Source organism: Anguilla rostrata, chromosome 9 (assembly GCF_018555375.3).
Source record: "Anguilla rostrata isolate EN2019 chromosome 9, ASM1855537v3, whole genome shotgun sequence".
Classification (NCBI taxonomy): domain Eukaryota; kingdom Metazoa; phylum Chordata; class Actinopteri; order Anguilliformes; family Anguillidae; genus Anguilla; species Anguilla rostrata.
The window spans coordinates 9,472,260-9,487,154 of NC_057941.1; the positions used below are offsets into that span (position 1 = coordinate 9,472,260).

Sequence of the window (14,895 nt, forward strand, 5' to 3'; positions counted from 1 at the left end):
CCACACGTTGTTTTAAACCTCCACTAAACACCAGAAGAATAAGAAGAAGCACAGAAACTCCACATAGCCTCTCACGGGAGACAGTCCCTAAGGTTCTTTACAATGTAGCTAGCTAAAACAGTAGGCGATGTGTCTGCGGGTAGTCTCACTATCAGTACTTTTGGTAAACCAGATGATATTTTCTTTAAAGGTAAGTCTAGAGTCCTTATTGTTCTTGTAATAATTTAGCACGTCTCGAAACATTTGCTACCATCTGCTACATTGCAAGAGTTGTTAAAGTAAAGCATTAATGTATTTAGCTAGCTAACTAACGTTTATTTTTACAAAACCTATGGGTAATTGAGATTTAATATTTTCTAATTCCACTGCCTAATTAGTCGAAAGAGAAATTATGAAAATTATGTCCTGAGAAATCTTGTAATTTCAAAAGGTAAGCTAACTACTGATATTGCATGTTGCATTTTATTTGGTTAGACTAGCTATCTTGATTATTTGTTACGCAGATGGGTAGTGGTAACAGTGCTATCTATCATCGGCACTATTGTGATTTCATTGGCCCAAAAATCCTTTAGATAACACAGATGGCTGTCTTCGCCACCAATTGAATAAACCATTAAGTCTCATCCCATTGCTTCCAATGCGTAACGTTGTATCGATTGGCTCAATTGGCAAGCATAGCTAAAATTAATAAAAAAGTCTAGGTTCATGGACTATCGATACATTATATCATGAGCTAGGTTCAGTAGCCACATTGTATTTAGTATTTGGTGAAATAGTTTTAGACACCTGGGTAGTTGTGATGGTGGCCTACCGGTTTTGTGCTATGTTCTAGCTAAAATCTGATTGACTAACTTCACAATGAAGCGTTGACAAATTTTGCCTTAGGCGCCGTTCGTGCACAATGGCTGTAATTAATTCTCAGGAGTGCTGGTTGTGTTTTCAAGCTAGCAGAAAAGTTGGCTAAATGTCTTCTTTGCCATAGGGTTTTCCCGACAGCACAACTTCCCTCTGATAGGAGACATTTTGACGAGGATATAAAAAAGATCTTAATATTCTTTATACACGTGTACAGGTAGTTATTTCCGATGGTCCTTTCTTCGGTAGATGTAAACTGACTCTTAGTATTACGTGTCAGCGTGGCTTTCACGAATACGCCGAGTGAGGAAAAGAAAGAACCTCTAGAGTCACATTGTACATTGTCGCAGCAGGAACATGGTGTTAGGTTTCTTGTTTTTGTTATTTCTGTATAGCCCTAAGTGTCGAAAACCCAGCTTAGAGCATCTTAAACCATCTTTGAATCCAAGCTGGAATTTTCGGCTCGGTTGTTAGGAGGAAGTAGTAAGGTAAATTGTGCTGTAATGATCTAGGCTATACCATTACAGATTTGTTAATTAATTTTTCCCCCCAGATTGTGGCTTTCTGAAGTTTCACATTCCTGAGGCCTATTCATCTTTTTCACAGAAGACTACCCGAAGCAAAATCTTCTCCTACTATAATATGTTTGCTGACAAAACCTTTTGTGCATCAAGAAAAAAGACTTTTATTCAGGTTATTTTTATGGTTTACTGGATGACTTATTAATAAGCCCACAACAGTGATCTTGCTCTGTGTGTCTTAACCGCAAGCTGAGGTTATGTGCTCTTTGTTTCCTTTTTATTAATATTCTTGAAAATACCTGGCCATGAGGTTGTGCATGGCAGTGTTTAAGTTTTTCAGAAAGGGAAAATACTTGCTGCTTATACTGCTAGCATTGTCTGTTCTGGCTTGGATTGCTACCTCTGGTAGTGACACGGTACAGGATGCACTAAGATCATCTGGGACCCAGTCAAATGTCCAGTATATTGTCCACCGAGGAGAAAAGAACTCCAAGGATGCTATGTCTCACGATAGCTCCCATCGTGTCACTTCCTCTTCACCCCGTCAGCACTGTACACAGCCATCCCCATTACTTCGTAAGTACTTGTGTCAACTCTAATACATTTACTTTTGTCTGAAGGTCACACTTGAAATGATCACGACAGTAGGCAATATGTCTGATATGATTTATGGTATGATTAATCATTGAACTCCTGTCACCTCCTGTTATGTGCACTCTGGGTGCAGATTACATAAGCAGAGGCCTGCAAAGGACTTAGAATGAATATGTATAGAGAACATACTGATGCAATGTCTTAACTCAAGCCAGCTGGTTTTCTAGCTTTAGTTAATTGTTTATTTGTGGGGTTTTTTTAACAACTGGCCTTGAATTCTGAAAAATAACAGTATTGTGAGGAAAAAGTTCACCCCTGTTATGGGTGTTCAGAGAGGGCATTATTTGGATTTGTTTCTCTTATTTGTTGAGACAACAAAATTATTTGTATTTGGATAAAACAGAAGTGTGTGTGGTTTGAGGTGGAAGTGGTTTGAGCTAGAAGCTTCACAGGAAAAAAAGTGAAAACTTGGCTACCAACAGGACAAATTATTTTATGGCACACTGGTAGATGAGCTCTTGCCCCCTGCAACAGGAGAAAATAGCATTGCAGACAATGCACCCTATAAATTTCCTTGCCAATATTAGAAACAATTCAAAATAGACTACTCATCTAGAAAAACACATTTAAAAGTATAGCAAAGTAAGGACAGTTAACAATATAATACTAATGTTAGCTAACCATCTCCTCAAACAGTAGACCCAATGGGAAAAGAACAGGCAAAAGTAGATTGCTAACAATAGAGCTAATTGCAACTCGGGAAAATAGTCTAGCAGGCAATGCAACTCTGAAATAGGAAACGCTGGGGTATAATTACATGGGCTGCCAAAACTTGGGTCATTTGAAAATAAGGCAATGCAAACTTACATACAAATCTTTTTCTTTGGCAAAAGCAAAGGATTGTGACTCTGAAAATGGGGTTGAATGGGTTCCTCAGTATGTCTACAATTCCATAATATAAATCAGATGTGTTTCAGATGCGATTCAGATGCGTTCACCCTAGGAATTGTGGCTGGGGTTAATATTTGTACGTCAAGCCTTGCTCTGCTGCAAAGGCAACAGATTCTAACTTGGTGAAATGGGTGCCTCAAATTGTCTACCATAGGAATCAGATGAGGTTCAGACAACACATTCAACCAAGGAATTGTAGCTGGGGTTTAATGCTCACATGGTTTGAGGTACCACCTTTGATTTTGAGCCAGGAAATACCCTGTATGCACAAGGACTTTCTGTACTGAATGATGTTACTGACGGTTGAAATGAACTATGAACCCTTTTAAACCTATCTAGAAGACTGATTTTCAAAAATGTGTTGCAAAATTGCTATGAGAATCAAGTTATTCACATCACTGTAGGCTACAGATAGCTTGTCAAAGCTGTTGCAGTTTTTAATGATGACTGCCTATAACTTGTGCCTTAACTGAAATTCTGGATTTTTCTGTTGTTTTCAAGCAGATCAAATTCAGTTGGAGTACTAATTCAAAGCCTAGCAGCTTTGTACATAACATTTTGGAATGATCTGTCAACAATTCAATTGTAGTACATAACTACTATGTATAAGTATGAGCTCGCAACAAAGGCCTATGTCTTGATTTTTGATGTCCTTAATCTTGATCCTCATTCTCAAAATGACATAGGCCTATGTCAGATTGTTAGTGTTTGATTGGTGTTGCATCTTTTTATAAGAACCTTCTTAAGTTTCAAGTTTTTATTGTTACATTTACAATTTAGAGTATAAATGGTGAGTGAAATGCTCAAGTGTAGGACTCTTCAAAGCTTTGGTATATGACAACAGGACAGAATGGAATATAGTTTCCCTTCAGTGTTCAGCACACTGCTGTGTTTGTTGGCGAGTGCTCTTTTTGAAAATTGTATTTTAGCTGCTGCTTAGATTTGAGTATTTAGGAATAACTTCTTCCTGCACTTCTTCCTCCAGATTACCTTACAAGGAGCTCACATTTCTGTTACTAGGTAAATGATAGGTAAATGTAATATGAAATGTTTTTTATGTCTAGAGGGTGCCCTGAAGCTCTCCTTCCACCCCTCCTTAACACTCAAGGAGGTAGAGAGGGAGAACAGCAAAGTGGTGGAGGGTCAGTACCATCCTGTGGACTGCATAGCCCAGCAGAGTGTGGCCATTCTCATTCCCCATCGCAGCCGGGAGAAGCACCTTCGCTATCTCCTACACTACTTGCATCCTTTCCTACAGAGGCAGCAGTTGCATTATGCCATCTATGTCATTCATCAGGTAGTGCTCTTTTGCAACACTAAAAAATGTAAAAATGTTTTTTTTTCAGCATGGCACTTGATGACTTTTCCTGGTGTGACGCTACCATTATGAAAAAGTTAAACATTGCCCTTTTTATATTTTGATAAAAGCGGTACACCATCAGGGTATGGAGATTGCTTTATGAGTCTTTTTAAACCCTACCATTAAGAAATCAGATGTCACAATCAAAGTTTAACACCACACACCTATTACAGGAAGAAATAAAACCTCAATTATGATGAGTATTTTGTGTTAAAAGCAAGTGGCATAGACTGAAGAAATACAGCCTCTCTGGACTGTGAAGTAGGAAAGCAGTTATTCACTGATCTATTGATGAGTGACAGGTTGTTTCTACATGAAAAATATTGCTCTAGGACAGTGGTCTCCAACCCTGGTCCTGCAGAGCTACAGGGTCTGCTGGTTTTCATAATGACTCTGCACTTCATGAATCAATTAGAGCAGTTGATTACACAGTTAACTTGACTCACCTGGTGTCTTGGGTCTCAATTGGGTGCTGATTTTAAGGTGAAAACAAAAACCAGCAGACCCTGTAGCTCTCCAGGACCAGGGTTGGAGACCACTGCTCTAGGATTTAAAATTCAATGAAGAGGCTTTATCGAAAAGTCGAAAGTATAGGTCTTATTTGACCCTGTGCACATGGGGTGCATCCATAATACGAAGACAACATAAGGGTTAGTATTTTTAGTCATTTTGCATAGTTGTAATTTTGCTATTTGCAGTTGTAAAAGGGTAGTGAAATCAAATCTGAGTTCAAGTGGAATTGCTAATTTTGCCTCGCTTCCACTGCCTCGCTGTGTGAGAAACACTTAGCTGAAGAAAGTTCACTCATTTGACAACCTCACCCAGGAGCAAATTACTATGTTCCAAACTACTGTCCCCCCCCCCCCTCAGCAACAGAGACATTTTGGGGTTTGATGGTGTTCATTTTGATTATGTGTTTTCTCTGTGAAAGGCTGGAAATTTAACGTTCAACCGAGCAAAGCTGCTGAATGTGGGATACCTGGAGGCTCTGAAGGACTACAGCTGGGGCTGCTTCATTTTTCACGATGTGGACCTGGTTCCAGAGAATGACAACAATCTCTATATGTGTGAACAACAACCAAAACACCTTGTGGTGGGAAGGAATGCCACAGGTTATAAGTGAGTATCTTAAAAGGTCTCATGCCTGTAGTGTAGCACATTTGTAAAAGTCTTGGATAAGATTGACGCTTGCCTGTTGTTTTAATGTGTGTGTCCCAACAAATAACTTGCATCCCTGTTATACAAATATTCAAGTTGCAAGATACCATCTTATCACCAATAGTTGTTTTCTCTTCATGTTGTCAAGGGACAAAATCCTGACATTCAAGCTCAATTTTTCACAACTCCACACATTTCATGTTGCAATACATTTCCTGTGTTACATCAATTAGGGTATCTACTTTATTTCCATAAGAGGTCATTTCAAAATAATAGCTAAGAGACAGATTTATTTCAGTTTATATGTACTATATCAGATTTTCTGTGGATCAAAAGTTTACATACACTTTGTTAGTATTTGGTAGCATTGCCTTTTAATTGCTTAACTTGAATCAAACGCTTGGGCTAGCCTTCCAGAAGCTTCTCACAATAATTTGCCGGAATTTTTGCCTATTCCTCCTGACAGAACTGGTGTAACTCAGTCAGGTTTGTGGGCCTCCTTGCTCGGACACGCTTTTTCAGTTCAGTCCACAAATTTTCTATGGGTTTCAGGTCAGGGCTTTGTGATGGCCACTCCAACACTTTCACTTTGTTGTCTTTAAGCCACTTTGTTACAACTTTGGAGGTATGCTTATCATTGTCCTGCTGGAAGACCCAGTTGCGACCAAGTTTGAACTTTCTAGCTGATGTCTTGAGGTGTTGCTGTAGTATTTCTAGATAATCCTCCTTCCTCATGATGCCATCTATTTTCTGAAGTGCACCAGTCCCTTTTCCAGCAAAAAATCACATGATACTACCACCCCCATGCTTCATAGTTGGGATGGTTTTCAGATTGAAAGCCTAACCCTTTTTCCTCCATACATAACGCTGATCATTATGGCCAAACAGTTCAATTTTTGTTTCATCTGACCAGAGAACACTCCTCCAAAATGCTAGGTCTTCATCCTGGTGATCACCTGCAACTTAATTCTGGCTTTTTTATGCCAGTCTTAGAGGAGGGGCTTCTTCATTGGGTGACAGCCTTTCAGGTCATGGCAATGTAGGATTCTCTTACTGCTGGATGTAGATACTTTGGTACCTGATGCCTCCAAATCCTTCGTCCTTCCTTTGTTGTTGTCTTGGGGTACAGTTGAAACTTTTGGACCAAAGTTTGGTCAGCCCTGGGAGTTAATTTGTGCCTCCTTCCTGAACGATGCGGTGTCTGTGTGTTCCTAAGATTTTGTATTTGCATACAGTTGTTTGTACAGATGCTTGTGGTACCTTCAGTTGTATGGAAACTGCTCCTAAGGAGGAACTGGACTTGTGGAGGTCCACAATTTTTTTTCTGAGGTCTTTGCTGAGTTGCATAGATTTTCCCATGGTATCAAGGGCAAAAAGGCAGTGGCTCTAAAGGTAAGCCCTTAAATACAGCCACAGGTGCCAATTGACTCATAATTATGACAGTTGGCCAATCAGAAACTTCTACAAAGTCATTATATCAATTTCTGGAATCTTCCTGACTGTTTAAAGAGACAGTCAACTTGGTGTATGTAAACTTTTGACCCACTGAAATTCTGATATAGTGAATTATTAAAACGACCTCCGATGTGAACAAAGCAGATTCCCTAATTGACAAAAGAAATGTATGGTAACATGAAATGTGCTTAGTTGTGAGAAACTGAGTTTGAATATCTAGGTGTATGTAAACTTTTGGCCTCAACTGTAGAATTGAAATACCTTTTGTATTCTCAAACCGGGAAAATCTATTTTCTTCCTTTCTTGATGATCAAACTGGAGTGCTTGTGGGAATTCATGGTAAGATGGAGTTAACTATGTATTGAATTTGTGTTTAATCTTCCAGGTTGCGATACAAAGGCTACTTTGGAGGAGTAACAGCTATGACGAAGGAGCAGTTTTTTAAAGTTAATGGATTTTCCAACGTTTACTGGGGGTGGGGTGGAGAAGACGATGATCTTCGTATACGGTGAGAACCTCTATAAAGTTTAATAATTTAGGTGAGATGTTTGTGTGCATATTTATTTGACCCCAAAATATTTAACATTTTGGCGATTCGAGATGTGGCCTTCATAGCCATTATTGAATTACCTGTTTAATATTTAGATACTAGATCATAGTCAGCAATGCAGGGGCTGAAATTAACTGTTTATTTATAATTCAGAGTGGAAAAAGCATGTCATGGACACAAGATATTTTTTAAAAACTTGTCCGGAATTGGCCAAGATACTACTGCGCTAGCTACCACAATGCTATAATCTAATTATATTATTTATCTGTTCATTCTCATTGAAATTGCTGTTTTTACCCCTTAGGGTAGAGCTTCAAAAAATGAAAATTGTGCGCCCTCCCCCTGAAGTAGCCCGCTACACAATGGTCTTCCATAAGAGAGACAGTGGCAATGAGGTCAACAAAGACAGGTAATGAATTGTATAGGCACAGATATTGAAAATCTGCGCATAATAGTGTCCAGGATTAGGGAATCAAAATATTCAAACGGTTGCACTTGTGTGCACAGTTTCATTACCTCAAAAGTGTCCTGCAGTAATTTAAGAATGTTTATTTGGAGCCTTAAATGCCTTGTCCAATCCCTTGGTCTTGTTCGGGTAAGGTTATGAATGCTGTATACACAAAAGGATTAATCATAAATGCTTGCTAATAGCTGACATGACCATGTCAAAAGTCTTACAGTAATTCCACTCACTGTTTCAGCCTGTCTCCAATGAATACACAATGTGTGGGTGGAGGAAGTGTGTCCATCTCATTTGCATAAAGTGTTCTGTATGCAAATAAATGTACAGTGTAGCTGTGCCTGGCTCATGAAACTTGGATCAAGCTGTCAAACTTGCCATTCCAGATTAAATATGAATCAAGATTCAGCAATTACATTCCTGTTTCTCACCTCAGATGTTTTCAGAAACATGTTTTAGTGGACATTTTAAGTGGAATATGAGAGTTTATGAACAGGCCGCCATGTTTCTCTGGTTTGAAAATGCCGAAACCAATCTAGCCTCTCAGGTGCTGGCAGAAAAAGGAGGAAAAAAGAAAAAGAAAAGGCTAGTAACTTGTTTTTGCGCACATAGCGGTAGTTCTGCTGTACAAACCAGCCAATAAAGGGTGTAAAACCCAGATTAAGCCTTGTGCACTGTCCAACTACGCCATGAAAAGGGCATAACCGTAAGCATGAGTTAGAGTTCTGATGGAATCAGCAGGGTGTTGTGATATTATGAGGGCCAGGTATGTCTTGTACTTTTAATATTTTTTCAAGGTAAGTTTGTTTGAGGAACATTGTATGATGATGCATGTGACAAATTGAATAGCACAGCATTCAAGCTGAATTTTAACATTTCGGTCTTATTTCCAGGATGCGCTTGCTGGGACAGACACCGAGAGTGTGGAGGCAAGATGGACTCAATACCTGCTCCTACAAAATGCTTTCTGTGGAAAAGTCAAAACTCTATATAAATATCACTGTCGACATTGGCAAACCATAGTTCCAGCCCTGAAGTAACCATGGCGCCAAAAACCTCAAGTATTTTTCAATGGAAATTGAATTTTTAAGCTTTTTAACACGTCTGTTTGGGGAAGAGGTAGTAGATTGCTCATATAAATTCCGACTTCATTTAAAGTTACACTACATCAAAAAAAACCCTTTGAGATTATAAGCTTCTTGCCTTCATTGTCAAGGAAACCAATTTAGATTTTGTTTCAGAAAAATGTATACCTATACCCATAGGGGCGACATAGCTCAGGAGGTAAGACCGATTGTCTGGCAGCCGGAGGGTTGCCGGTTCAAACCTCCCCCTGGGCATGTCGAAGTGTCCTTGAGCAAGACACCTAACCCCTAACTGCTCTGGCGAATGAGAGGCATCAATTGTAAAGCGCTTTGGATAAAAGCGCTATATAAATGCAGTCCATTTACCATTTACCATATTAATGGATGAATGTATTTTCTGGCAATAACTGTTCTTAGACAAGTGTAGATTTAAGTGTAGACACTTAAATGCCATGTAGGAAAAGGTCTCTCTCTGTACTTTTCCTGTTTGATCATTTGCCTTAAGTTCTGCCTGTGGTGCACTGCCAATATCACTGACATGAGATCATAGATGACATTCCTTACTTTTTAGTTTTTTTTAAAATGCATTGTAATTTTAAATTTGTGTGAATGCCTTGTTACATTTCTGATGCAACATTCAATAAAGACTATGAATGTACTGCTGTTTTAACTAAACACATGTCACATTTTGTTATAATTACTGGTTACAAAATTGTATGGATATATATCTGCATTTGCATAATTGATAACTTATGCAAATAGATACATGTTAAAAAGGTTTAAGGAATGGGGAAAGTTTTATGGTTTAGATTTTGGCAAATCTATTTCTGCAACGTACAACTATATGCAATACATGCAGCTTGCAAGATGATCAGTTGTAGTAACTTTAATATGATTTGCAGGTTACCTCAGCGTGAGGCACACAATCCACTGTTGTACTCTGGTTTTTAAAAAATTCCATTTTCCTAACTTATGTAACATGTGCAAGTGCTTAGCCACTTTAAACTGTTTGCAAGTTTCTAATGAAAACAAGAATTTGGTAATAAGTGCACATAATACAACAACAAACAATTAATTTATGCAAACAGCATTCATATTTTTACTTTCTGTATTCTGTAAGGTATTTTACAGCAGAACCTTAGCAAATAGATATTTCATTCATTCTGGAAATTAGGTCTGCAGAAGCCGTTTTCACCGACTTAATATTTGAAATAACAAAAAATGTGCTGTGGAATGGTCACTGTCAGATCAAAATACATTTTTTGAGAGAAGAAAATTAAATGTGATAAAAAGGAATTCTATTAAAGTGAATTTTTACTCATTCACAAGGTGGTAAGGAGCGTTCCAATAGAATTACATTCCAAAATATAAAAACTATCAATCATACTAGTTAAGCCTTCATGAACCTGTTACTGCAGTGTTCATTATTATAATACTCCAGCCATATTCTTGCACTTGTGCAACCTACAGTTCAGCCTTCTACCATTCTCCTTAGCAAGGACCCAAGGCCCCCTTTAGCGATCTGTAGGGGCGTCTTCTCCTCCTTGTTCTCTATATAGATGCTGGCACCATGCTCCACTAGAAGCTTTGCAGCCTCCACACGCTCCTCATCACAGGCCAGGTGACTAAAGGAATATTCACAGCATGGCAAGTATTATTCACCATAAACAGACTGCAGAAAATTCTAAAGTCTAAATATTTCTGTCCCAGTATATTACAGTACATCTCATTTCCATTTTTCTTAAACAGTAAATACTTTAGGGTCTCATACTCTACTGTACATACACAACATTAGTGGTCATAAAAAGGTATACAATTGGGCAGAATTTGTTTTTAAATTGTATCCACATCCTTACACAGTCTTTATTTCATTAAAACAGAAAAGCTTGACAGAAGGTCTAAGTTCAATTCAGAAACTGTAACTGGTGTATAACTGGTTGTCCTTCTATTCTATTCTGTTCCATTAAAATCAAAGCAGTTTACTAATAGTAAAACAAGAAAAAACTTACCAAAAGTCCAACAATAGTATCATCCTTAACAAGTAGAATTTTCTCGCTAATATTCATGTAGATTTTTAGTTTAACTAGCCATTTTCACCAAAGAGGACTGAGGAAGGACACTTAAAACCTGTTGCTCTTAGCCAATTCACATCAGAGACTCACTAAACTGTACTGCACTAAAGGGGATGACCTTTCAGAAAGAACTTGGAACAAGGTGCCCACACTACTCCTGAAACCATGGTTATTAGATTGTTAAAGGATGAGAAAAATGAATTTGTAAACAAGTGATTTGTGGGAACTTACAGTGCAGTGTTTCCTTCCGAATCCTGGATATTAGTGGAAGCACTCTGGCTCAGGAGAAGTTGAATCAATCGGTAGTTGCCCTTTGCAGAAGCTCTGTGTAAAGGAGTGGACTCCAATTTATCTGTGATGTTGGGGTTTGCTCCATTTTCCAACAACATTAGAGCTATCTGTTGGGTGAAAACAACAGGTTAGGCGTTGGGATGACAGTTACAACATAAAGCACATACTGTAGCTGTGAAAAGCCCTTATTTTACATACAGTATTTATTATAAACATGTTTTGATGGAGAAAAAAAACCTCAAATATGTCATGTAAAAATATAAGGCAGTTAGACAGTAGTACCTCATATCGGTCTTTCGAAGCAGCGTAATGTAGAGGAGTACAACCATTGTGGTTGACAGAATTAATCTGGGCCCCCTTGGTAATCAGGGCTTTAACTATATCATCTCTCCCTGCAGAGGCTGCAATGTGTAACGGGCTCCAGGATGCCTTTTGTAACAAAGGAAAACAGAAAATGAACAAGAAAATTAATGCCAGAAAAAATTACTAAAAATTAAAGTTATACAATTTTAAGTGAATCTTCCACTTGAACCTTTTAACAGCTAAGTGCATTTTTTATCTGACTACAAGCAATGCTACTCCATATAGCTCATTCTTAGTCCTGGCGGGCTGCAGGGTCTGTTGTTTTTTTGTTGTTACTTGACTCTCAGTCGATCAATGAAATAAGTTGATTACACAGTTAACTCACCTGGTTTCCTGGGTCTGAATTGGTTGCTAATATTAAGATGACAACAAAACCAGCAGACCCTGCCGCCCACGAGGACCAGAACTGAAGATCACTGATATAGCTGCTGCCTTACATATCCAAAAATCTTTGCGTGAGGTATGCCCTCTAATCACTCACTTAATGTTGCCATGTATCAGTCTGAATATTTAAGGTATTAATCATTTAAAAGGTTTTTACATTAAGAACAGAATGTATGTTTACTCAGTATGCAGTAGTTCACCCATTTTGCACAGCTAGCCTGATGTAACAGCAGAGGGGGAAAGATTTGCTCTCCAGTGATTTTAAAAATCAATTAGAATTCAAATGTGCATCTTCACTGAACATGGCCAGCTCAGGCCTGGCACCTGAAAGCTCAGGCCAAACCATCAAAATTAGGTCCAGTTAGGCAGAACAAACTTTAAAAGAACTTCCCTCTGGTTTTCTCTGTAGACGTTGTATGTAAGTTATCTATTTGTATATCTGTTATCAGCTGTGCTATAGCAACAAAACAACTGAACTGCTGACAGGCACTGGTTTCAGTTAAGTATAAAGTTATTATGAATAATGTAATCACTTCCATTTAATATTGAATTAAATTGCAACTGGCATCATTTCATCAGCTAAAGATGAAAGACCAAGCAATCAGATGTCCACAACATTTATACTCACGTCATCTTTAAGATTAACCTCAACTCCAAGGCCCAGCAGAAATTCCACTATGTCACTGTGACCGGCCGAACACGCCCAATGCAGAGCAGTTCTGTGATCCTGTAACATAGAAAGCACACAAATTAAATTGAACCTTTTTGGAACTAAAATTGTTTGTTGTCATCAACTTGCCTGCCTTGCTAACGAACCGAAATTATTTTACGTAACGTTAATCAACTCAGTCCTCAAAACGAAATCAGCAAAACAGCAAATACAAGCATGAACATGACTGATGCTGGTGCATTTTAAGAGATCGAGAAATTAAGACCAAGTTAGCAAGTCATCTGTCCAGTTTAACTCGGTGAGCAGCTACTACGCTTGTGAATAGCATAGCAGTCATCCACTCAGCACGTAGCAACAGTGGCTAGCTTGCTATCAATCTAACATTCCCATTTACGATCTTAACATTCCTCTTACCTGGTCTGTTTTGGACGCCAATGATTTATCAGCTAAAATGCATTTTTTTAACTGTTCAAATTGCCCAGTGTATGCTAAATTGCACACCTCCAAGTTGGACACAGAACCTTCCATTGCTTTATTTATTTCTATTACTCCTCATATCCGGTGTGCACCGTCGGACTTAACACGACAGTAAGGAAACAACTTCCGGTTACCAAATTAGCGAAAAATACGTAATAATTTAAAAGAAATACAGCAAAAGCAAATGATTCTAGTTCAGTTGTGAAATGAATTGCCCTGATTTTCTAAAATTTTCACATCCCCTCGTTGCATCACAAATCATAGCACGGGTTTATCCATTTAGTATTTAAAATGTTAAGATTTTCAAACTTTAAGGACTATCAGTCCCTGGACAGCATACCATCGTTATTACTTTGATTAGAAACCTTCTCTCAGACCCAATTGTGACGCAAATGTATTGCAGGAAGTTATTAGCACTTTCAATGCTCAAAAATGAATAAATACCAAAATGGCAATTAAGTTACACGCGTGCCTTTAAAAAATAAAATAAAAAAAAAAACAAAAAACTATAAAATAATCACATAGTTTTTTTATTTTTTATTATAAAATTCCACTAGAATCTTGAAGTCCTTCTTACCAGGTGTATTTTTTCTGTAGGAAACTGGGATGGCAAAATTCTAAATGGCAATTCCATTCTATAGATGGTGCTTATTAAAAATTCTGTAAAACTATAAACAGGTTTCATCAAACTCCAATACATCTTGATGACCACCTTAACAGGAATTCATGCTATGGATTTAATGCGTTTTTACTGTAGAAATGTGGAATTATGGGATGGAAAAGTAGTCCAAAACGTCCTTTCAATTAGACAGATGGTGCTTGATGGTGATGATGATGGGTTATATCAGAGATCCCGTGATAACCTGGGGTTAGAAAAATAAACTGTGAATTGATTGAATTCAGTATGCCTGCTCACATCACAACATAAATATTATCTGTGCAATTAATAGCGGTATGATGATTCTGAGAAAGGGTGTGACTCTCAATTGTTCATCCTGTGATATCATGTATACCCAATTATATGGGGTTCAAAGATGTACTGCATTGAATTTAATTGCCATTTTGGATTATTCAACTCTCCATTTTGCAGTATTTAATACTGATTTTCCAAGTATTTTTTTTTTTTCGTTTTAATTATATTTTGGAGTATTGAAAGTGCAAGTAGGAACTTCATCTGTACATTTGAAATCACAATTGAGTTACCGTAAAGAGTAATGTAGACAGCGCTATGGAATTTGAAATGCAGATAGTATGACCGAACTTTTTCAAAGTGGAGATGGCGTGACCGCAGTGTTTTACTTAAGTAGAATTGTAACCCAGTTGAAGAGATTATTCCTATATATTGAAAGGCTTCGTAATGTGTTCATCTTTTACTGAATAGTTAAGCATGCAGTCATTCAAGCACTTAAGTATGTTTAGCTTCAACGGGAATCTAATGTGTTAGGTAGCAAACTATCAATGGTTAGGTATTACGCTGAAATGAATACTAACCATCTCAGTTAATGCATAAAAAAATGTAATCTTACAAATAATGCATAACATAGAAATATCACAATTCAGTAGACCTTTGATGAACTCAGGATCTGTGCATGCATGATGCTGCATCACTGTTACCCTGAACTAATCACTCATCTGAGAGGTCAGGACCC

General features: G+C 37.9%; 2 protein-coding genes across 2 annotated transcripts; one reads left to right on the forward strand and one right to left on the reverse strand.

Moving 5' to 3' along the window:
• Positions 1–26: 26 nt before the first annotated feature.
• Positions 27–9,157, forward strand: b4galt4 (UDP-Gal:betaGlcNAc beta 1,4- galactosyltransferase, polypeptide 4). The gene is made up of 7 exons (XM_064350221.1): positions 27–190; positions 1,409–1,952; positions 3,986–4,218; positions 5,213–5,400; positions 7,280–7,402; positions 7,749–7,853; positions 8,798–9,157. The coding sequence occupies exons 2-7, from the start codon at positions 1,682–1,684 to the stop codon at positions 8,925–8,927; spliced, it is 1,050 nt and encodes a 349-aa protein (XP_064206291.1). The 5' UTR covers positions 27–190; positions 1,409–1,681; the 3' UTR covers positions 8,928–9,157.
• A 703-nt stretch (positions 9,158–9,860) lies between these two features.
• psmd10 (proteasome 26S subunit, non-ATPase 10) lies at positions 9,861–13,342 on the reverse strand. Its single transcript, XM_064350222.1, has 5 exons — positions 13,184–13,342; positions 12,728–12,826; positions 11,635–11,781; positions 11,293–11,459; positions 9,861–10,614 (listed from the first exon to the last, which is right to left on the reverse strand). The coding sequence occupies exons 1-5, from the start codon at positions 13,295–13,297 to the stop codon at positions 10,461–10,463; spliced, it is 681 nt and encodes a 226-aa protein (XP_064206292.1). The 5' UTR covers positions 13,298–13,342; the 3' UTR covers positions 9,861–10,460.
• Positions 13,343–14,895: the final 1,553 nt, after the last annotated feature.